The sequence below is a fragment of the Poecile atricapillus genome, chromosome Z (genome assembly GCF_030490865.1).
Source record: "Poecile atricapillus isolate bPoeAtr1 chromosome Z, bPoeAtr1.hap1, whole genome shotgun sequence".
Lineage (NCBI taxonomy): Eukaryota > Metazoa > Chordata > Aves > Passeriformes > Paridae > Poecile > Poecile atricapillus.
The window spans coordinates 8612642-8638275 of record NC_081289.1 but is presented as its reverse complement, the minus strand read 5'-3'; the positions used below and the strand labels follow the sequence as shown (position 1 = coordinate 8638275).

Here is a 25634-nt window from a genome sequence, read left to right as displayed (position 1 = left end):
TAAAATAACTAAATTTCTTCAATTTGTGCAATTAATCTGATTATACTGTTAAGGAATTTTCAAAGACTTTTTTTAACTCCATTTTATTTTTTTTTTTAATTTCTTTATACCAGAAAGCAAGAGTAAGTTATTTTCCTAGTGCTTAGATGTTTGTCTGAGCCTTGAACTAAATAATTCTGTTATTTATCAGTTGCACTACTTGTTCTGAAAAGTCTGGATAGAATTTCATTGCGCAAAAGCACAGTCCTTGCCTTCAAAACACCCACAATGTCACTGAAAATAAAACAATGTACAAAAAGCCTGGACAGATTAGAAGCTGAGGCACAAGGATATTGTCTGACATTACTTAAAATGTTTGAGTAAGATCCTGAAACTGAAGAACGTCTATCCATTCACAAGACCAATCTTCCTTGCCTTATTAACATCCTTGAAATGTGAAGGTGAACACACATCTCAACTTATCAATGTCTTAAAAGATTTATTCTTTAAAAGTAGAGCAATTTTTCTGTTAAGCAAACTATAACCAGTAACAATACCCATTTTTAAAATAACATATTAAATTATATCAAAGAGTCAGACATAATTTTTTAATGCTGTTTTAGCTGCAATAAATGTTGAGAACTATGTTTTGACATTAACACATAGCTGAATGTGTCAAGCTGGTTTGGAGCTTCACAACTCACATAGGAGCTTTACAAAGCACTGTTTCTCTGTGACAACATGGTTTCATAGCAGAAATAAGGAAAGCTGAGAAAAGTAAGGATTTTTTTTTTTTTTGTCTCAAGGGAAATTACAATATTCCAACATCTGTTTTCAAATTAAGTCAAACAGTCAAAATGCTGAACTTCTCAGGAAAGTTAGGAAAAAGAATCCAGGAATGTGTGACTTTCAGTTTTTATCATTTTATCTATGTTTGTTCTGGTCAGGGTGTCCAACTTCCTTAAGCTGTAAGGGGGAAAAAATACACTCCACAGTTCAGCTGTGGCCAAGTCATATCCCAAAAAGCCTGGAAATGCTTCAGGGTGTGTCCTGTCTCACATGGCACCCTCTGACACTGAACTGTACCTTATACAAATGATAAAGCTGCCTCATCCCTGACTTGGACCTCTTGGCCAGGATTTGAGACAGAGCTACATGTTTTTCACTATCCTGCTATCATATAATCCTCATGCTGATTTCTGAGCACTCTCAAAGATTTTAATGGGTGTTAACTGTCCTGTTCAGAAAAGAATGGGCAAGAAAGCAGGAAAACCACATGAAGCTTTCACAAACCTTGCTGCTACCCTGAACACACAGAGGTTAATGTCAGATAAATATAACATTATATGTCTTATTATCAGCACCACAGTACAAAGTAATGTTTTCATTTGGATAGAACTGGTGGAAAATTTGGATTAAACGGAAACTTCCTTTTTCATTGACAATTCATTTTGATGAAAAATGCCTGCCTAATCCTTGTAATACATTACCAGACAGTCCCATAAGGCAAATTCTCTGCCAGTTTGCTTCACTGCTTTGCCATTGCAGCTCCAACTTATCTGCCAGCTCTGACGTGGGCAGCCAGTTGTGGTGGTAAGCAGTGTGAACTGGTCAGTCACTTGTTTCACACACACCACAGATCAATTCCTCTATGATAGTGCTTTTCCATTTACCACATATGCTGAACTGCATTTGACCTGGTGGTGAAAGGTTTCATTTACCATTACAGGCACTTCAGCTGTGCAGTCTCCAGTCTGTATGCTGATTTATGGATGGATGGATTTGCATATGGCAAACATCCACACAGCTTTATAAATTCACATTTATGCCAATAAATGTAAGGTCAGGGCTATGATCCTAGTATGAGTAATGTTTTTATTAGAAATAGCTCTCCTTGGGATTTTTGTTGTTGTTGTGGCTTTTGTTTTGTACTGTTTTTTTTCAATGCACGTAAGGATAACATTCCACTACAATTCCAGTTTAAGACATATGGACACTGCTGAAGAAAACAACTCTTTATTTTTTCTTATTACTCTTTCTTCCCTTATTCCCTTTTCTTTCTTGATTTTACTTTTCTTCCTTTGGTCTTGCAATTGTTCTTTAGCAGGTGTACATGGAGATCATCTCGTCTCTAGGTGCAGGACTGAGCACAAACCTTGAACTTATGGCAAAATGTCCGTGCTGATCTTGGAGATGGGAACATCAGAACAGGGATATCCATCACAGGCCAAAAGTCAGCCTCATGAGGAAGCCACCCTAATACCGAAGACCAGCCACAGATGATTAAGGAAAGAACACGAGGACAAGAGAAGACTTAATTCCTGGCAGCCCTTATGTCAAAGCTAGAGAAAATTGTGCTGGGTTTTCAGGTGGGGGGTTTTAGATCAGTTTAGGTTTGTTACTGCTTTCTTTGGGGCTTGGACTTTTTTTGTTTGTTTGTTTCTTGGTTTGGTTTGATTTTTGGTTTGTTTTATTTTTTTGAGGGGGTGGTTTAATAGCATTTGATCTCCTTCATTTCTGGCTTAATTAACTGCCTACTGCACAAGGCTCACGGTTGGGTGGCTACAGTATCAACACTGTTAACACCCCTTATAAATACTAAAATGCCCCTGTTTCCAGAAAATTTTACAGCAAGCAAGCTGTCAGTCTTGCCACAAGGTATCTTCAACTAACATTAACACTGCCTTGATGGAACATCTTGACAAATATTCATTCAGTCTTTGTTTCCTGGTATGAGCAAAGATCCACCTCCCACCCACATTCTGTAGCAGATTTAGGAATGCAAGACCTTTCATGCTTAAATCATTCACTATGCAACGCAAACGTTTATACCCACTGAAACACAAAACACATCATTCATTATTTTGAAACTTAATTATGAACTAGACATTTACATTGAGGAGGAGCTAAAAATAACTTGCAGCCGGGTGTGGTGTAATTTTGCACTGTCTGTGGATCTGGGCCAAGTATGGGTGTGTAAATAACTTCACATTCGTATACATTGTGTAGGTAAATGTATGCATGCACCTAAGGATATTTCCACAGTTCAGAATTTGGTAAGTTTCTTCCCTCTGCTTGGCATCACAGAGGGATAGACTGAGCCTAGCCAGACCCAAAAAAATCCCTTTGCAAGAGCAATGAAGTGGAAGAGAGCTTTTGGTCTCAGTAGGACAAAACAGAAGGAAGAAGTTTCTCATGTTGCATTTAGACTCCACGTACCCTGGTGATGTGCTCCATCACCCCACTGGGCTGACAGTTTTGTACAGATGTCTGGCAGTCACATGTCCTTTAGCTATCATTTGAACAGGCTCAGGGGCTCCATTACAGCACATGGCCTTTTTTATATACGAATATCTTGCATGTATGGTAACATATAATGCAATTTTCGCCTTCCAACATCATCCATGGCCAGCATTAGGGAAGCATTAGGGTGCCTTTGTTCCAAGACATCATAGACTTACTCATGAGCTACTCTGTGGGTTGTTCACTGATTGCTAACATAATTTAAGTAACAGCTCCCATTAATTAAATTGATGCCCCTTGCAGCCTACTGAAGAACTTCACAGACAACTGCACCACAACCAGAAGTTGTATAAATGTGTTTCCTATTGGATTCTATGCCACAAATGGTTTCTGCTCCTATTTTTAATAGAAAACATTATTTTTGCTTCCTTCTTTAAATGTATACCTATCATAAAACATGAAAAATTTTATTCCCTCAATACCCTCTACTGCATTTTAGACTTTCTGCATTTCTTTAACATGTGACACAGACCACAATAAATTTTAGGGTAATAGAAGTGTCTACACAAGTGGCTACATCTGAGTGGCTGCAATTTGAGATTCCTCTTGCTGTTTTGCGAAGAGCACTGAGAGTCCATTGAGATGTCTGGGGTGAGGGAGCACATGGCCCTGTGCTCGCTGTCCCACTTTGTCAGACTGATGTTTGAAAAGGAGCAGGGATTCCTTGCTCAGTTGCTAGCGTTAGCTATTTGGAGTGGCAGGAAAGCAGCTCTGGAGTCTCCTGCTGTGGGGAGATCTCCCGGGCTCTCTCCAACCAGCTCATGTGAGAAGCAGTCAGAGCAACTTTTACTCAAAGTGCCTGAAGCCATAGCTACAATAAATAAGTAATACTCCAGTAAAGGATAGTTTCCACAATGCAGTGCCCTTTTGTGATGGATTGAGAATGGTTATTGAAACAGAACTGCTGCATTCCATATTCCAATATTGTGGTAATACTTTATCAAAAGTTACTGTGCTTGAATCAGCAGAACTGCCTAATGTGTGCTCCATGTACAGTCACACAGAGGGTCTAATGGAAAGACCCGTTAATAGGGAAAATGGAACAGAGCTTGAATAAGATATGACATTCCTTTCCTCAAATACGCAGTTTAAAATTGCCTGGCCATTAAAAAAACCAGATCACATTTCATATTAATACTCAAATATCTACCAGACTAAGGGCCTTTCATAGTGACTTTAACTGATACCGCATCCCACCGGACATGACGATACAAAGAACCACAGCAAGGCAGGGAATGCTCCTCTTGTGGTAGAGCACAGAGGAAACATCGGATAAGACAGATCAAGAGGGGATTATTACTGAACTAAAACTTCCATGTGAGTAGAACTACATTTTGAACAGTTTTTTGCATCATTTCTTCCCATTAAATGGGCAGAGCTCAAAAATTTCAAGTGATCCCTACAATTGCTTAGGTTCATTTGTTGATTATTTTCTAAGTGAAGAATAACTTGCATAGCCTCTCCAAAGGGCACTTCACACCACAAGTACCAGGTACATTGAAATCAAAAGGACTACTCTCAAGTGAGCAGGAGTTTGTTAGATCAGTCCTTTTCTGTTGTTGTTTTTAATCTCCTGGTAAATACCAAGACAAATTTCATTACAGGAATATTATGTGATAGAGCAAATCCCAGAGCCTTTGAATAACTGCCCTTTTAAAATCTAGTGAATTAAATTGCATTTAACTTTGTAGTTTTTTTTGGAACAGTGTAACCAGACCAAATAGGTGCACAGAAGCTTTGTGAGAAAGGGTGTGCTGTAAATGATTACAGGGGTAACATGAGTTATTTTCTGAAATATGGAGATTGAATGAAATTAATCATGGTATTTTAAGTAAGTAGATAGAGACTACAAAACAGTACCAGGGAAATTATATTGGTAACCTACAACAACAATCCCAAGCTATCTCATTATTAAGGGGTAGGTACATAACCAGTATCAATTTTGGAGGTGAAATTTACTTTGGAAACTTTTCTAGTCCTTGTGCCTGTCTAATCACAGGTTTTGGAGCTGCTTCAGGCATAAAGGGTTTAGTAAATCATTGTCTGTCCATATACACACATGCCAATTCTATCTAAGCAGATATGAGGCACAATAAAATATGTCGAAAACTATTTGACTCTGAGCCTATTAAGATATTGTTTTACTCTGTGTTCCTCATTTTTCTACTGTTTACTTTTACTTTTTTGCCTTTTTGGATACATGAACAATTGTGTAATTTGAAGGACATGTTTGGTTTTAAACTACAACATTCAGCTTTATCTAGCTGAGCATGTCCTGAATTACAGCAGCAGAACAGAACAGTGAAATGCTGCGCAGTTTGTAAGGAAGATTAAAGTAATGATTTTCTTGGGTGCCTCCTGGGTCAGATACTGACATAATACAGAATAATACTCAAATCCTTTACATTTCTTTCACTCCTATCACACTTATCTGCCAGATTTTCAATGAAGGTCTACATCTGCTTACTGCTTGGATCTTGTGGCTTTTTCCCTTCCCCCCCCTCACTGGGGGAGAAGGAAGAGTGGCTTTTTTAGCTTTTTTTTTATGAAATATTAAAAGAAGCAGAAAATGTATAGTACTTGGAGATCTGATATTGCTTTTTAAGATTCATTTTCCCCAAGTGGTCATTATTAGAGCAGATCAATTTAAGGTGTGGGAGTTTCCATACCAGTGAATAGGTTAAAGTTTTATGGTGCTGCTTTTCACAGTACTTTGAAATGCAATGATCTTTGCCAGGAGCTAGCTAGAGAATTATTTACATATCCCCTTCCTACCTCAGCTGACCATTCACATGCAAATGGAAACTTTGACAGCTCCTCCACACATTTGTGAAACCCAATGATCTGTCCATTTTTCAACTCAGAATGAAAGATATGACAGTGCCTTAGAATAAAGGCCTGCCAGACTCTAGATTAGTTTCTTATTCTGCAATACTGAATATGAAAAAAAAATCCAACTTTATTGGAATGGAAAGTTTGGGGAGCACAGTGAATGCCTATTAGTCATAAAATAAGTATTGATTTCTTAGTCACCATCTGGGGGACAGTAACTTTAAAACATATTTGAAAAGTATAACTGACTTAAGCTCTTGGTGTTTCCTCCTGTGGTCACCCAGAACCCAGAAAATAACTCAGCCCCTCAAAACCTGATTTTTAGAATAGGCTCAAGTCATTGCACTGTGGGCACCATGACATCAGAGGAGGAAAATGAAAAGCAGACATGTAAGCTGGCCCTGCCAGTTAAACCCTGTTTTGAAGAAACTTGACTTCTACTACTGAGCACAGTGGGTTGTAGAACAGTTCAGAAGGAGGTCCATGGTCTGGCCCTGCACATGCAAGCAATTGCCTCTTAAACCCCATTGTCCAAGAGATCTGACTGGGCAGTTCAGCTCAGGACAAAACTGTACTTTCATGTTGATTATTAAAAATCCTCGCTATTCAACCCTCTCGCCAATTGCTACTTTTAAAGGGAAACTTGTCTTAAGACTTAAAGTCTTTTCTGGGGTGCTCTCAGTATCTTATAACCAGAAGCAAGTACACATTGCCTTGTCTAGAAAGCTGTATTTCACCTCTTCTCATACAATTTACATACACTGATCACTTCCATATGTCTGGCGTAAGGTAAAATAGTTTCTATGCATAGTAATGGGGGTGAACCTACAGTGAAACAAAATTCAGTATTTATCCTATTCCTACATACTGGCAGAAAAAAATTTAAAAGTGGCAGTTATGAGAAACAACCTTAAGGGGCTGTTTATGGTCCCAGCTACAGAAATTAAAAAGCTACAAGTTGCATTGCTCAGACATGTCCTCATTCTCTTTGGTAAAATGTCAATTAGCAGAATCAGGGGTCTAAACATGCAGCACTACAGTCACACTTATGATGTTACATTTGGTTTACACCAGAATAGTTCATGACTGCTTAAAATTTCTAACATAGAATAGTAATACACATGACACTTGACATTTGTCTCTCTGAAAACATATGAAAAAGCTTTTTGACACCAGTAAACAGGACCTTTTCCATTGCTCTCAGCTGATTGGCTTGCCAGCCTCAAGAACTGAACTTGGCTCTTCTAGCACCTGCAAAACTGTAAGAAAACTAGGTAGCATGTGTTCAAGTAAGACACCATGGTTTAACATGTTAAACTACAAACTTGTGTATGAAGTTCAAAAGTCATCAAAATCACACAAAAACTTGTATTTTTCTTGTATTTCTTAATTAATGGCATTAAAATGGTTAGCTTATTATGGAAAAAGAATGCTATTCAAAACAACAATTACATCATGTAAGTGGCATGAGGAAGTATAAAAGCAAAGAAAAACATTCCTTGAGATAATTCACTGAAGATAATATTTAAATGCTGCATTTAAGGTATGTGGAATATAGGAAACACCAATTTTATTTTCATAGGCCAGGGTGACAAAGGGATCAGGTGCTTTCCTACTTTTTTTTAGGAATGAGGATGTGAATCTTTCTAAGATGCAAAATTCTACTTATGAATTTATTACAGCAGTTTATCCTCATTATTAGGTTTGAACTAGGGCTGTCAAGCAACAGTTTTCCAGTGAGTGAGTCACAAATGATAGGCAATTATAACTGACTCAGCTGATTACTGAATACTTCCCCAAGTGTCTAGGAAAGGTTGCCCTCATCCTGGAGAAGGCTGGGGAACATTTGGGGCATGGAAAGTCAGAAAAAAAAGAATGTGTGACCAAAGAAAGTGAAGGTTTTTGTCCAGAATCTCTTGGATTCTTAGACTCATTCTTGGAATGAGCCAGGGAGTGTTTAGCACCAGTGGCTTGGTAAGGTATGTTCAGACTGATTAGAAAGGGAGAAATTGCCCCAAGTTTTAGTTGGTTTTTAGAGGTTTTAGTTTTGTCTGATAAGCACAAGAAAAAAAACAAAACACTTTTTACTCCCTCTGAATTTTAAAATATGACTATCAGCCATGATAATAAAAAAAAAAACCTAGCTTAAACTCAGAGAAATTGGCCAGAATCTCACCACTACTCACACATTATGGGTAGACAATACTGCAAAGACTAAACACAAAGGCTCTTCTCCAGAGCCATCTGTAATCACCCTCACAGTGTGTTTAGTTTGAAATAGAGGTGGATACTCCAAAAAAATATTTGGAAGGGCTCCTGTCTAAAATTATCTGGAATATCCAAATGGAATTAAAATGCTTTCTGGATAATAGGGATGTGTTTCATGTCACAGGCATACACAGCTGTGAATATTACTATTATAATCACTTTAAGGGTCTTTCTATGTTGATCAAAAATAAGTTCTGACTGAACTTTGAATACACACCTTAATGGGATTATTCTGAGAGTAGGATACTGCTCTGAATAAGCATGGCAATTCTCTGACCTCCAGCAATTCCTCATGAAATCACTTAATACCACTTTACAGGTGAAGAAGCTGACAAAGAGCCAAGGAATTAATAGGATTTCACATTTATGGTACTTTCTTTGATTCTCTTTACAGTACAGAGTTCCTGTGTATCATCAGCTGTGGTACTGGCTTTATGCTAATGTCTAACCTCCATTTATAGGTAATGTAGGTGAGATTAACAAAACTTTCCTGATTTATGACTATTGTCCAATAGCAAAGTGAGTCACAATGCAGTTTTAAAGAATGATAAAACACAAAATTGTAAAAGGATGCAAGAAAAAGAAGTTGAATATCCAGTAGTTTCCCATTACAGATAAGAAAAAAAAAAAGTCTGAACAATTAGTATTAGAAATGTATGTAATTTTTGATCTCAATACTACAGGCTCCAGAGAAAAGCAAAATTTTCAACATATAATATTGTTGTTAATACTTTACTTCATAAAACTCTTTTAAAGTGAGCTATGAAAATAGCTTCAATTTTAACAAATTCCTGAATCTTTTCACTTGAGATGAAATCTTGCTTGCCAACTTGTTGCAGGTCAGTTTTTACAGCTAGAGAATGAACATCTAGGGATACACATTTGGAACAAAAATATAGACTGATGTTTACCATACTGATAACCCAACAGCCAACACCCTAGAATACTGCTTTGCTGATGTTTGTGACCTTGCAGAGAAGTGCCAACTAGAGCTCTTTGAAAATGCTACCACACCTTCCTGTACAACTAAATATATATTTGGTCTGGTTGGGTGGACTCTTGTCACTTCTTGGAAGAGCAGCAATTCAGAATGAAGCAATTTCCTAACTATGCAATTTGCAGGTACCTCAGGAATACATTTGTGATGCTGTCTACAAGGCCATCAGCGCAAGAAGTTTTGATAGAGTCATTCATCTGCTTTAGCAGAAGTGAATGTAGGGGAAAATGCAATTTTGAAGATAAAATTGTTTTTCCCAGATTCCCAGACATCATTTCTGCTGTCCCTCCTATCACTTGACAGGAACTGGATTTATCACATGGGCCTAGGAGGATGGAGACCTTGGAAAGAACCTGGTGTGGTGGAGGGGAGACAAAGCTGGCCTGCATATACTACAGAGCAACACTAGTCCTTATGATACGACCTTTGCTGTGCTTTGAGAAAAAGAGCTTCCTTAGGAGTCAGAACCATTTCAGACTACACATTCATGAGAAAGTAATGAAGTTCCACCAGGAAATCCATTTAAAAAGTCAAAGTAATATTAACATCCTGAAATCACCACTTCATCTTAAGGGACCTCATTCCGTGCCTTGGCTACATGTGGGATCTGTGTACAGCAAAGGAGAGTTATTGCCATTCCAGCATCATCTGGAGATGAAAGCTGTACCCTGCACTCTCTGCAGCTCTTTCAGATGCCTGTGAGCTGTATTTATCATGTGATTCCTCTAGAAAAGGCCACCAACCCATCCCCCTCGAAAATCCTCCAAATCCTTTAAATTATCTCACCAAGCTTTTCTGTGTTCTTTTCTCATACAAGGCTGGAATTTCAAAAGCAGCCAAGAGGGGCCTTCAGAACCAACATGAGCTTTGCTTCATTAGACTGAGGTGTAAAGGAGAGCTTTCTTTTTCCTCCTTCCACAAGATAGATGAAAGCAAATAACTACTTCATTCTTCAGATTGTTCCCTGCAAGATCCAACTTTGCATGAAAATATTTATAAGAGATGAGAATTTTATTTGACTGCTCACTTCTAAAGTTTCTGCAACATCCAGCTGGAGAGATAAGCAGGCAGCCCAATAAATGTCAAACAACTTTAAAACATTAGAAGAATGGCAAAAACTTCTGACTTTACTGTGTTTGGCTATCAAACAGCAAAGGATGAAAACTGGACGTGACACAGAGTAGTGCTCACACATTTCACAGATTGCTGTAGATATGTCTAGTTCAAGGGGGATCTGTAATCCCCAAAGGGAGAAAAGAATCGCTCAAACTGTAGCTTTAGCTCTATTTAGCATTTTTAGAAATTAATAAATTACGTTTCATCCCACTCTCACTATTGAAATAGTTCAGCTGAAAAAGTGTAGACTTGGGGTCATGACACCTATCCTTTGAATTGCACATATACACATGGATTTTTTATTTGCAAACTACGCTCCATGAAATTGAATCTTGAATATGTTTTTCTCTTTAAAGTGCAGAAACATTCAGAAGGTAATTGAGCTGGCCAGGGGACAGCTTATTGAAAGCTCTAAATGATTAAGCCATTAAATCAGTAAAGCTCTGTAGCCCCAGACAGTCACTTCCAGGATGTGTCACTGGATTTGGGATGAGCTTATTAAGGAGGAGAAACATGGAAAACGTGAGAAGTAAATTAGGTAATTGTTTTAAAATTATGAAAAATGTAGCAGTACTGTTTCTTTCTCTCCATATTACAAGTTTGGTGCAAATTTAGACAAGAGTCACAGGTGACCTCAAGATCACAGATACTGAGGTCATATGTTAATCAGCTTAATTTTCACACTGCTTTAAATACTTATTTAGGCAAAAAAAGTTGATTAAATTAGGAAGATTTGGATGGGAATACAGCCTACACTCTTCCATGGCACTTAATTAATTCTTTTGATACATTCCCAGAGAGAAAGAAACTAAATAAATGAACAAAGAGCTTAATTCCTGTTACAGTCAATGACAAGTTATGAGCACCCTTAAAATCTCATTCAGTCTGCCTAACCCAAGATTAATTCTCTGGAGGTACTTCTCCTTCCCCCTGACAGTGAAAAGAGCCTAAACTGACTGTCAGTCACAAAGAAAAAGACACCACAGAGAACCTCCTTTGGTGCAAGAGAAAGGTTACAAGACTCTTAAGATGTCTGATGTTCTCAACAGCTGTAGCCATCCTTTTCTCTCTTGTATATTCAGACACTATCCCACTTGGAAAAAATAGGAGAAGTCAAGTAAAAGTATTACCCCACAGTTATTCTCACTATCCACAGCTGTTACTGGAAGAGAGCAGCTAACCTATATGAAGGCTGTATGTGGGAGGACCGAGAACTTGCAGACGTTTCTGAAGGGAGCTTTAATCCTGCAAGGGAAGGAATTCGCTGAATTGCCCACCAGCACAGCAGCAGCAACAATTTTTACATGTAACCTCAGTTAACAAGAGCACCATAACAGGTTACAATACCTCCATTTAAAAGTTTAACATAGAGCTCCCAGGGTCCACCCCACACATTTGCTTAAAAATAAGTGTGTGGGAGCCTGAAAACAATTTTACCCTTTTTAGCTTTCAAACAACTGGAAAATGTCACAACCATTGACACCACTTAGAAGGATTTGTTTTCTTCTCAGTCGCTTGGGCACTGCCTCAGGTGAAGGTGTGATTTTGCTTCAGATTGAACTGGGGTCAACTCAGGCTCCAGCTGATGAAGAAAATGTTGAAAATACTGGAACAACTTTGTATTGCAGGTGCTTCCATTGTTGTGTTCCAGGTATGCTCATGAGGGAAAAGTCTGTGGGCCAGAGGAAGTAAATGAAGATTCTCTAGCAGCAGCTGTGGTCATTAAAGGCCACATGCAGAATCAGTGATAAAGCAAACCAAAATCATATTAAAAGGATCACAGTATAGCAATGCAATAAATTAAAACTGAAAAACACTTCCAAGAAAAAAGAATGAATTAAAAATACCAATCATTTCATGGTTTCTTTTCAGGTTGGAACTCCATGGAAATGCTTTCTGTGCATGCAGACTCGTATGCAGGAGAGATCATTATAAAAAAACAAAAACATTTAGATTGTAACAACCTGCTATGAAAGGGTTTCTTATTTTAAATACTGCTTTGCTAGATGTTGTGGAATAAGTATACACCTGAAAAAACCCTAGGCAAACAGATAGGTACCTCAGTCCTGACCAAAAGTTTCAAGAACAGAAGGAAATTTTAAGGCAGATTTCACGTATCAGAAGATTCACTGAGCTCAGTGTAACTATGGATATTTAAATTCCCCACTAGGTCAGAGTTTTAAAGGTGCTGTTACAAACTATACAAGAAAGTGCTGCACACCTTGTCTACAGCAAAAAAAAGTAGAGTTTCCATGGCTGTCAATACAGCACCTTCCATGAATAATTCAGTCATTTGCAAACCGTACAGTAAAAATAATTATAGAGAACTCCAGCTTCGCAGAAAAGGGAGGCTCTGTAATTCAGAAACCACTTTTTCCACTGGAATTAAATGGGAAAGTTGGAAATGCAAAACGAGAATGTTGAGGTAGGTTTTCACCCTCCTTGTTCCAATTACGCTGCCTGTCTCAGGCCCTAATTAGCTAGCTGAAAATTTCCCTATATAGGCAAGATCTGAGCTTAGGCACTTCCCTCATCAGCCTCTCCCTCCTGTCAGCCTGTGAGGCAGTCAGAGCCTGGCAGGGTGCAGGGTAGTCCTACCATCTCCCTGAGAGGTCCCAGGGCTTGGGAAGACCCCAATCAACCATCGACAGAAAGACCAACACACAGATCTTCCCTGAAGGACTCATTTGTGGGGAAAAAAAAATAAATAAATAAAAAGCTGAAGTGGCTGTGGATGCATCTGGTACCTTCACTGTCCTGCAGCCTCCTGTACTGACTGAACTGGGAGGTCTGAGAGCGCTGGAGCCGTGCAGAAATTTTGTCACAAATAGTGGAAGGTAGAGATGCAAATGTCCCTGATTCACTTTCCTTCACTACGGAAGTCCTCTTAAGTCAGGGCTGCTCTCTCCCTTTCAGGCATGTCAGAAAGGCTTTGCCCTCAGACAGTATTCTTACAAGACAGTTTAAGCAAAGGTTTTTAAGCAGATACCTTGAAATCTGAGACAAACTCCAATACTGGTCCCACCTCAAGAGAAACAGGCTCCCTTGCCAATATTTCTCTCCCCATTTCCTTCTCTCACTTTGTCCTGCTTTCCCAATATTTGCAGAGGTATTGAATTGTGAGTTATAAAGTTTGAAGGAAAGGAAAAACCACAATCAAACCCACCAGCAGGTCATCAACTACAACCAGACTGAGTGAACAAACTAAAAGCCAGGTATCATATTTACATTAGTGTACATACAGGTAATTCAGTGTGGTGCCATTCCTCCCTCATCACCCCATGTGGGACAGATTGAAACAGACAAGTTTTGCCATTGCTTTCACTAGGGCCAGGATTTCATCTGGATAAAAACCCATGCTATAAAATTGTAAATCAACTGCACATCAAGGATGGAGTAGTTGTCACTATCACTGCAACTTTAAACAAGACACTTACTTTTAATATGGCTTGAATTGAAGCCAGGGAGTAATAGAGCTAAATCTGTGTGCAATGCTTTTCCACTTACTTTTTTCTCAAGTAATATGTATCCAATTGAGCAACAATAACAAAGGAGAACCACACATGTACTCTTGCAAAACATACTTAGAGCATTTAGTAATTTTCAATAGAAAAATAAGACGTGACAGATGGATTTGAGAAAGTTGGGTTGACAAGATTTACTCATGTGGAGGCAAAAATCAGGGTTGTTTTATGAAAAAAATCTGCAAATCAAGGAATTGTTAATGGAAACTCTCATTTGGCTTATTAGTTTATATTTAAAGGTCCCATCTCTGTTTGTGCTGTTACCGCCCCATACAGAGGACAGCAAAAGAAAATACAAAACAATAAATGATACAAGAAATCCATCTGGACTTAAGGCTGTATTTATTGTTTTAAACTTTGCACACTCAACTTGATCACCATCTTTCTGAGAACTCTGCTCAATAGGAGTTTCCTGAACAGAATCTGTGACCTGGTGACACAATATAGAGACCTACAACCGACATCAGAATTGAAGACAATGAGATTAGAAAAAAACCACAACAAACAGAAAAAGAAAAAAAAAAAAAGGCAAGAATAAAGCCCCCTACACTCTTTAAGGAAAGATTCTTATACTTTTGATATATCAACAATGACATTTCTTGTTACTCTACAACAAGGACACAAAGGCTTTGAAGGACACAAAAAGGAGGAGCTCAGTGGTTGAAGAACTCAACTGAGCTTTCTGTTTTATGGCTGGTTTTACCACATTTAGGCTATGATCCAGCACTTAGTGACTTCAATGAACTTTGGATCAGGCTTTAAATCATATTAATTCCTTTTGACTGAAATAAGGAGATGAGTATCATCTGAGTAAAACCTTTCCAATCCATGTACAAAGATGAAAATGCTTCGAAACTTTATAAAGTACAGAGCAAAACCCAGAAGCTACTGAACAGGAGCTCTACCAGAGATTTCAGATGGACAAGGATTTCCCTACTGCTCTTCTCAAATTTCCTTTCTTTAATATGCCAGCAGAATCAAGGTGATGTAAACCAAATAACCAGAACTCTGCTTCACAATAAGCAGATTTCAGATCACAGATGTGGCCTTAATGTATACATTTATACACTTTCTCTGCCGTTTCCTATCCATACCATGCCCGTAGGATGCTTCTAATCTTCTGCAAGACTGAACAACAAGAAGTTAAGAGGAAGTAAGAACAGGAGCTCACCAAAACTTCTGTCCAGCAACTGGAGAAATGGCAGAACTAATGCTAGGCCTTTTGAAAGCAAGTGACCATAGGAAATCAAGGTCGGCAGGATTTAACCCTTCATGACTCATTTTGCCAACTTTTAAAGCAAATGCCTGAGCTTTTTAACTATGTTTGACATCTAATTAGTTGAGACAAACTAGAAGTTAAAATACATCCTTGATTTTCTTTTGAAATAAAGCACCAACAATTAGCTCCAAGGTATTTGTTTAGACAAACAACAAGCACATGTTTTAAAAGAAAGCACAGTGATGGTCACAGAAAAGTGAAGTCACCTGGGTCGTTCTTTTCACCCTGCATGTTTGGGGGTTCTTTGTCAATATCATAAGTTTATTTTATTCAACCACATCTGTTCATAGAGATGAGAAATGGGTAAGTAACTGAGTAGCTTCTTTTTCTACTTGCAAGCAGTTTAAATAGAGATGAATCACTTGGTATCACATAGTCACATGGCGGTGAAGTATATCCAGAGAGATAAGTATTAGCACGTGAGGTATTCTGTCAGTGCCTAAAAGATGTATTTTCAATACCCACAGCTTTTAAGGATGTTCCTACGCAAGGTGTTAACATTGATCTGTGCACTGAGTACTGTGCTGGAAACAAAATTTGTGTGGAAAAGAACCAGCTGATAAGGCTTAAGTCTTCCCTGACTAATAACGATACCCCCATACCTGGGGATCAGCGCAGCAGCAGCCTCCTATTGACCTGGCTAAGCATTTACACCGGTACTTAACATGAAGCATGTGAGCAGGCTGATCTGATTTTTAGAGTTACACATATTTGAAGTCAAATATATGAATCAAAGGCTACAGTGTGAATTCCTGTAAGTCTTCAGACTTCAACTTGCTTTGGATTAAGTACACATGTACTGTCTTCACTAGATAGGAAACAGGATTGCTCACCATTTGAATTCATTTTTGCTGCACAACGATCCACCAAGTATAAAAGTTTTGGTGTTCAGCTCGTTTCCTGTTTTGCTCATATAGAACTCACCATATAGGAAAATTCGATATCTGATATTTTAAAAGATGAAAATTAGACTCTTTATCCCAGCAAGAGCAGAACTGGAAAACAACCAATCGGCAGAGTAGCAAAATATTTTTCAAAGGGTCCACAGATACAGCACCAATGGGCTGGAAAAATCCCAAAAAAACCAAGAGAAAAATGAGAAAAGAAAAAAGGAAAACCACCATCAGTCACATTTGGCAAGTCTTTGAAATTAGTTTCTGTGCATTTAGCCAGTATGAGCAGGGGTAGCAGACTTGAGCCACAGATAAACTTTAAAAGGGTGAAAAAAAATAAACAACAATTAATTAGCCATTAAACCCCTTTCCAGGTTATTTTTATAGCATTTATGCCTCTATATACTAATCTGAGTATCAGTAAAATTGTAGAAGTTTGGATGCAATTAAGAGTTTTTTAATGAGTTTTTGGCATGACATACAGTTATTGTAGAAGCTCTCTTTAGACTCAATTACTCAAAATAATCGATTTTGTGTTAAATACAATTTTTTTTCTCATTAACGGACTCCAAACCCCTTAAATTGTTCTTTTCATTCATAGATTTTCAAGTTTAAATACACACAAATATGCACGTATGTGTTCTTTAAGAAAACCTAGCACATGCATTGATTTCACAGAGCATCCAAGTTTTGCAGGTGCTTAATTCTTTATTTCATCTGGAGTGTGAAAATGACGCTTGCCCTGTATCAGAGAGGACTTTCCCCCCCTCTCAATTGCAGCATGACAAAGATGAAAAAAGAAGGGAAAACATATTTCTACTGGCAAGAGATGTACTGACACTAAGCTGTAAACTGAGATTGACATCTATGACCAGGCATGCACACACATGTTCTCTTTTTCCCCTCTGTAGAAGCAGTGTGTTATTTCTCCTCTCTCCTTTCAGAACCGTAGCTGCAGCTCCTTCTCTCAGCCATCAATAATCTGAGAATTATGAGGAGGCAGCTCTTCAGAGAGATGTGTATGCACCTAGGTGTATAGCTCTCCGTTTAAAAAAACACTCTACAGCTCTTACATTTTCAACTTCTTTCCCAGTTGTACATTCTCCAGATTTGATGAATTCTTCTGAAAATGTACTTAGTGTGGAACTATGCTGATAAAGAGAAGAGCCTGCCTACTTCACTGTTCTCCTTTAATACTGGCACTATTATACAAAAGTTAATTACTGACAACTGCAGTGTGAGTGGCATTACACAATTTCAAACATAAACGTAATCTCACAGCTCTCTTTCTTCAGTTACACCTTCCCTGTGATCTCTAATGACACACATCAGACTACACCGAAAACAACCCCGGTTCAAATACATCGCACTGCATTAAACATCCATACGCAGCATTTTCTGGTGCCTAGCAGTCCTCACCTCCTTTTCTGGACTGATCTGTTCCTTTCAGTTTATAGTTTCTTGGCAAACCCACCATCTACTGCTTATGTTAGGCATCTGATTGTCAGATTTGTACAAACTGAATATTCATGACTTGAAAATTAACCACTTCATGACTAAAATATAAAATAAAATAAAATAAATATATAAATCTTTATCCATTCCAGAACTGGAATTGTGGTTGCACTGCATGCCCAGCACGAGGGAGGTGAGCTGGGTGGCCACACGCGACTCATCGTTTCGAAGAGTAAAGTCCGGTGAAATAGCACAAGACTGCAAAATGCTCTAACAGTGATCGGCACGATCCGGAGTCCTCGTCTGCAATCGCAACTAACTCTTCTTTGTCTGGGTTTAAACTGCCTGGTACCGCAGCACGGAGGGGCTTTTTAAGTAAATGTTTTCAGAAATTTCTCTTAATGTCAATTTCCCCTTTGGAAGATAAGGAAAAGCAGTGAGGAAGGTGAGGAGGGAGGGAGCGACGGGGCAAGGGGAAAAGAGGTTCGGAGGAAAACCGAGAATAAGAGAGAACAACAGACTTACCTTTATACGATAATTTAAGCCTCGGCACATTATTCTTCACATGCTGGCAGTTGACTCTTCCTGCTAGTAATACTCCCAAGGAAAGCAAGGCAATCCCCCTGAGCCAGCCCATGCTGCAGCAGCCACTGTAGGGTCCCCGCCAGCCGCAGCCGTGGCGCTCTCCGTCCTGCCGGGCGCCGCCGGGGAACTTCAGGCAACCTGGGGAGCGGAGGTAACAGGTGATGGGGGTGGGCTCCGCTCCGCGCCCGCCGCGCCCCGCCGCCGCTGCCGCTGCCGCCCCGGCCCCCCGCTCGCCGCCGCCGCCGGGGCAACCTGAAGCCGCTGTGGCTCACGCACACGCCGCGGGCCGGAAAGGGAGGCAGCCCCCGGGCGCGGGCGGCGTGCGGCGGGGGGGCGGCATGCTGCGGGCGGCGGCGGCGGCGCGGGCCGGGGGCAGGGGCCGGGCCGGGCCGGGCCGGGCCGGGGCGGGCCCCGCTCCGCTCCGCTCCCCGCGGCGGGCGGGTCCCGGCGGCGGGGGCGGCCCCGCGCTCCGCCAGCCGCGGGGACACCGGCGCTGCCCGCGCTCCCGGAGCGCCTGACAATGGGAGCGCCGGCAGAACCCCCCCTTCCCTTCCCCGGCTGTCACAGCACATGCAAGGAGCTAAAAAAAAAAAAAAAAAAAGGGAAAAAAAAAAAAAAAAAAAGAACACATCGCGGCAGAGATGAGAGAACAGAAACCTCCGCTCCGCCGCGCTCGGGGAAGGCACGGAGCTAGACATTTCACCAGCTGTTTCGTGTCATTGTCCAGGTTGTAGGGGTTGGTGTTGTTTGGTTTGGGTTTGTTGGGGTTTGTTTGGTTGGTTGTTCGGGGTTTTTGGGTTTTTTTAAACCATTTTGCAGTTCTAATCAAAAGATGCACGTCCCACTTTAAAAACAACAACAGCACAACACAACCCACGACGTTACCACCCACATAAATAACAGCTCCTGCCCATAGCGTAATCCTCTTCGGGTTATTCCCAGTTAAAAACAAGTAACAAAGTCTCCCATCAGCATAACTTTACCGCTGAAGCCTTTAAAGCCTTGTTAGGGAAGGTTGCTGTAACCCTCCCTCCTTCCCCACCTCCAGCACTACTCCAATTCAGGAAAAGAAATTCCTAGTAAAGCCCACTTCAACAATCAGTTCAAGACATGGACAGGTCTGTAGGGGCTCATAAATTACACAGGAATATTCTCTGAAGTGCTCTTTTAAGTTGAAAGTGTTACAAACCTTACAATTTCTAGGACTGCAGGTTTATTGTAATATATTTTTGTTCAATGAAACTAGATAAAGTTGTGGGTTTTTTTGTTTGTTTAGACAAAAGGAAACACAAAATCCCCAGAGGTCTTTAAGGAGGTGTAAATACAAACATGTAAGCAAACTCAAGCTCTCCACTCCCACATATCTGAACAAACCCCTTCTTGCGAGTGATGATTTATTAAAATCTCCATGCTGTGTTGAACGTCACTGTAATGTGTATTTTGGAATGTAATGTCTTACACAGGTATGTACCCTGTGTTACATTCCGAATGCAGTATTGGCAGAAGTGCTGGTAATCGACCTTTGTAAAACATTTGCATCGTCAAAGTAGTGTGATGACCCCTCTGTATTTCATTCTATGGTTTTCCAGAGCATGAGAGCGCTTTATGGTGACAGAGCCTGTGGCATTGCAGTGAGAGTATTTTCCTTCCTTTTACCACTGTTTACTGTGGTTTAAAAACTAGTTATCTAGTCCCTCTGATGGTGACCACACTACACGCTGAATTACACAAACACAGAATCTCTCTTCTGTGTTCAGACTTAGCTACTAAACCAGCATTCAGGAAATAGTTTTCAATTTAGAAGTGAAGTTCATAGTTGAAAAAGCGGGTGTCAGTATGGTTCTAATTAAAATGTAAAGACTCGTGCAGAACAAGGCTTGGTACTATGGTAAAACAAGGGCGAAAATTCTGTCATTGCTGCTTTCATTGCTTGATATTCACACACCAGTGGAAAAGAAGGGGCTTTTTCCCTCTCCTTTTTAACAAATTCTTCTGCTTCCTGAGCTTGATTCATTAATCCTGTGGCATTGTATCTGCCAGATTCAGCAATTCTATTGATCAGCATCATTGTTAAGAAAAGAAAATAAAAAAATAATGTTGATTTTGGTCATTCCCACACTTGTTATCCTGAGCATTTTCATGCTCCAGGCAGTGGATTAGAGCTCCAAAATGACAAGAGACGCCTGTCTGTTTTCCATGGATTACTTGCTACAGACATTCACTCTGCAAAGGAATTCATGTCACTTTGAGATTATTTGGAGAATTGGCCTAATGAATTATCCTTTTGTATTGAGCACACAATTAGAAACAAAACACAAAAGATGCACCATATTCAGGACTTTATAAAGCACATCATTTTACAATGATGTTGTTACACTCAATTTACTTCTAGTTGCATAAAGCAGGCACAGCTACTTCTTTTTTTTTTCTTATAAGAAGATAGCACAAAGCTAAAAACCTATCTTTCTCATGTTGAATGAAACTGTAACACTCCAGACTATTTTACATCAATCAAATAAACATACCATGTCCCCAGTCAATATATATTTTCCCCAGAAAACGTATGGACTAGATACAACGAATACTAACTTATCCAAGATTGCATCTGAGAAATATAATACGGCATTATTTAAGGAGAGATGAGACTTTTTGCATCCTTCATGTGAACAACCACTCACTTTTTGCCTTCCTCTGTGAAATATGACAGTCCAAAAACATAGAAAAGGGTAAAACCTGATCCTTCTGCTATTTAGCTCTAAGTAGTGCTAATCAGCTAGTCAGGAGAGCATATGCTACACCCCCTTATAAGGAGAGGGGCAATGGCAGCACTTCAGTGGTGCTTGAAGAGGCTTTATATCTCAAAGGCACCCTTTGCCATATGGTGCTTCTGCCAAGGCAAAACTGGGCTCTGCTTGGAAGGAGTGATTTGGCCAAAGCTCTTACAGCCAGTGCCAGAAACGTCAACTCTGGAAATTTAGGGTGGTCAACAACTCACTTGCAAATAACAATCTATTCACCTTTTTTTCTTTGGTCTTTTGAAAGAGATCTAGCTGCTGAATTTAGAGAGACGCAAAAAAGTAAAATCCAAACTTTCTCAGTTCTTCAGATGTTCTTCTTATCACCTGAAAAAATGAAGACCGCAGGTATTAGCTTAATGAATTTTTCCATTATTGGGAAGCAAGTTCAAAAGGAATAACAGTTCTTCTGCATCTTTTCCCATATTTGTTGCAGATTTTATTTTCTGTAATGGTATTTATAAGACATTCTATATAGTGTTTTATGTTTCAAACCCCAGATAGGCCCTTGTGGGCTCTGTTTAACATTTCTGGTCTCATGCTGTGTTGCATTATGATTTGGAGGTTTTTTATGCCACCTTCCAATATGTGCAGCAACTTCACATTGATAGATCTCACAAAAAGTTATACTTGGATGGTTCTGGGCTTTCACTGTTGACCATCCATGCAGAATTACTCTAACAATCACTTACAAGTTGGCATCATTTGGTACTTCTCATTAACTCAGAAATAGTATTACTTGACTCATGATTACTTCAAACCTTGCTGCTTCCTTTGATTTTTATGCTTAGCAGCTCTTGAAAGCTTAACTGCTCTAAGAAAGTCGTTAGTGTGCTTTAAAAACGTACTTCTGTTTTCAGGATTGTTTCCTGTGTTCTGGATGAGTCATTACTTGTTTATATGGATGTGATCAAGTCCTTCTCAAAACTACACAGGAATTACCAGAATCTGGTTTTGACACTTGGTACTAATCCAGTAATCTTTGAGACAAAAATCTCTTGGGTCGAGTGTGCAATTTCTGGCTAAAAACAGAGAAAAAACCCAAAACTTTTCATTCTGCATCTGATCGCTAAAAACCGCCTTAGAGAGCACACTCATGCAGGAAATGTGAAATCTTAACTCAGATACACTCCCTACTATTTTTGTCTAGAGCAGGTGAATTGCTTGATAAGGAGAATGTTCACAGTTTTGCAAAGGGTCCCTTTGAAATTCTCCAGTTGTATGTATAATGATACTCTTAAAGTGCTTCCAAATAACTGAATCATTATTGGTCCAAAAGGAGGCTTAGTCTAGAAAACAATTTTAAGTGCATTTTTCATGTGATGTGTGAGAGACCCAGAATGCTGTGTCACAACCTAATGACTTCAGAAGCAAATCTCCTGTAAGAATATCCAGACATCATCTGCCACATTTTACTCTTATGTCACAGGCTGCCACTCTCTCATGTGGGATGCTGCAAACTCCTTGTGGAAACATACTAGGAACATGGTGAACAAGAAAGTTTAAAAATAACCCTTTTGGGCATATGAAAGGGGTTGTTTTTCACACAGTTGGAGTGCATGCACCTGCTAATGGAGTAAAAAGAATCATCAAGTGGTGCTGGGGAAAAGCAACGATGCAGAGAAACTTTGGATTCTGGCCTCTCTCTTGAAGGAAACCTGTCATGGAGCTCTCTACCTCTGAACGTCAAATCATTTGCCTATGAAAGACAGGAATCTAAACCTGGAATCTCTTTGACATAAAGCTTGTTGCTGACACAATTGTTCCCTTTTTCTCATGGAAGAAAATAAAGCAAAAAGGATGAAACCCATCAAAGGCCTGTACAGGGAAGAAAAATGCTTCTGATAGCCAGACCTGCTGAACTGGATATCAGCTATTATTTTTGCAGTGTTGATGATTATCACATTAGCTCGAGCAGTTATAAGTGTCTGTTTCCACCTGTTTTTAGGGGATTTAAAATTCTGTTGAGTGGCAGTTTTTGAGTTCTGAAGCAATCACAGAGCAAAGTTATTTAAAAATGCATCAACAAAAAGAAATGTGCAGGTGTAGTGTTTAAAATTTTGTCAAACTGGAGTTGCCAAAATCACAGGCTAGCATTTAGATCTGGAAATATTCTTGCTTTTGGAAGTCTAGACATGTCTTTTCCCAGCTCTCCCATGGGCTACGTTGCATTTGGTAGCCTTATTCAAATCTCCTGAATCTATATAAATCTGTAACATTTCTTATTATAGAATGTGATTGGGTTGTGAACCACACCAGTCAGTGTCTGTGTTCTCTCAATAACACTGCATCTTACCATCTTGTCATAATCAACTTTTCCTTCATTCCTCAGGAATAATGAGACTGTACTCTGTGTGATTCTAGTACTTTTGGCAGCATAATGGGATCTGTATCAGTATGATGTGTTTTATTCACAATGCATTGAGGTCTATTAAACACCTCATTAAATTCTTCAAAAATTTTCTTTGCATCCTGTTCTGTAGACAGGTTACATGCCTGTCTGAACAGCAACATTTTCAGATTGCTCTTCAAACCTAAACAAATCTTTTCTATTCCCTTGGCCTCTGCTGCCTGATGTTCATCTCAGACACAGATGTATAGCACCTGTGATATCCCAAGCCATGGTAAGAAACCCACTTTAACTGCTCAGTGCCAGGCATGTGACTCTATTAGAGTTACAAAAAGTTTATTTTCCCCAATTCCTGGTATGGGTCAGTAGCTTCTGTTTTCAATGGATTAACTCCAGGGTACTCATGCAAATTGAACAAAACTTACCAAGTCTTTTAACTTCCAGGCACAGAGACTTCTGTCCCTCTAATTGCTTACATTTATTGGCTGTTGGGCCTTCACTGAGGAAGTACTGGACATATGTTTTTTTTACAGGAGATGAGGGAAATGCAAAGAAATATTTGATGTACTAATTCTTCGGAAAAAAAGCCAATTCAAGAGAAATCAAGGGGAAAGGAAAAGGGAAAACTGAAGAAACAGCAGCTTGTTGGGGGAAGTCTAATCAAGCTGGAAGTCTCCTCCCAAATGAACAGCTGCAGAATCACTTGCTCCTCTATCCCAACAGATTTAATGGCGGGTGGATCTCTGAAAAGACAGATTATAAACCAGTTCTGTCCTTTTCTCCACTACTGGCTGTAAAGACAACTTGCAAAGTGTGTTGCATATAAACGCATTACACATTCAGCTACTTTGGCCTTCAAATCCAATTTTGGCTTTTATCACCAACTTTTTTTCCAAATTGGAACAACTGACAATATATAAAATATTTTCCTGCAAAAAAACTCAGCAAACCACTATGGTCAGAAAAATAAGACATAGATTAGGTCAGGATTTTCTGCTTGTCCTTGAAAGTTGTCCTATGTTCTGATTTGCATCTTTGGGCCCCTGTATAATTTTCAAGGTCTGATCCTAAGGGATTTCCTCAAGGCTGCACACTAAGACGTTAACGTGACAAGAAATTGATCCTGCATTTCTTTTGTACTATACCAACATCCACATCCTTACCTCTTCATTTGTCATAGTATGCAAGTAATTCCTGTCAACCCTAAAAGTCCCTCCTTATCACTCTGTATACAGAAAATCCCCAGTTCTATTGTATCTGGGATCCATCATGGCCAACCTTTTGGCCCTAAGTAATTTTGCTTAGTAACATTTAGTGCCAACTGTCAAAGGCTTGAAAGACACAACACTATCTTTTGTGCCACCCATTCATCACAGGCCTTTAAATAGTCCAGGTGAAGTGAAGCAAACCACAAACTGATAGCGTGTGCATCATCTGCTATGATCATCATTCTTTTCTGGACCTTCTTTCTATGTGTTTTTTTCTTCTTGTGCTGAGTGGTTCATTAGTGTATGACAAAGAATCCAGTATATGACAAACCCAACAAAAACATAACCACCAACTGTCATCTTCATATATATTCCCTATTTGAGTATCTAGACTGGAAAACTTTTTAATGAGGATGCTTTTTGTCGTAGATGAATTGCAAATCAAATTCTGCTGAACAGGGCGTGTGGGTGCAAACTGTCTTTGGAAGATCAAACAATATCACACAAACATAGGGGCTAAAGAGTCAGTTTATGGCTTCTGATTCAAAAATTGTTAGGTATTTAATCACTGCTCAGATAGCCTGTGGAAACTGGGAATGTTAAGTAAACTGTGATAACTTAGGAAAACTTGGTTGAGCTTTCAAAAATTTGACCTCTGGGAATGCTTTTAGAATCAGCAATATGTACAAAAGTGTGCTAGAAGAGGAGAGAGGGGAATTCAAAGAAAAACAAGGTCTAAGAAAGCATTAACTAACTCTCTTTTTCCCTCTCTGAATCCCCAGTGAACAGGGATTTCAGCAGGGGAGGGGAACTTTATCCCTCCTCCAGATTGCTTTTGTTACTATTTCAGAAAATCTTTACACTACATTATTTTTCTATTTGCTTTTCTGACATCAGACTTCATGATATTTTAGGCAGGTAAATACAGACATTGGAAAGAAGGATTCCTTCTCTCTGCTGAAGTGTTGAAATCCAAAACAAAGTTAGGATGAGGCCAAACTAGTCAGTCACATAAATCTTGCTTGTGGAAATCCAAATGCAGGTTGGACA

The 25634-nt window shown here is 39.4% G+C and overlaps 1 protein-coding gene across 1 annotated transcript in view; it reads right to left on the bottom strand.

Moving 5' to 3' along the window:
- Nucleotides 1-18497, bottom strand: part of LOC131573389 (semaphorin-3A) — a 160848-nt gene extending 142351 nt beyond the window's left edge. Inside the window, exon 1 of the mRNA XM_058827316.1 lies at nucleotides 18172-18497. Coding sequence (XP_058683299.1) covers nucleotides 18172-18283 — 112 coding nt within the window. The 5' untranslated portion in view covers nucleotides 18284-18497. The remainder of the gene's footprint in view (nucleotides 1-18171) is intronic.
- Between the last annotated feature and the right edge of the window lie 7137 nt (nucleotides 18498-25634).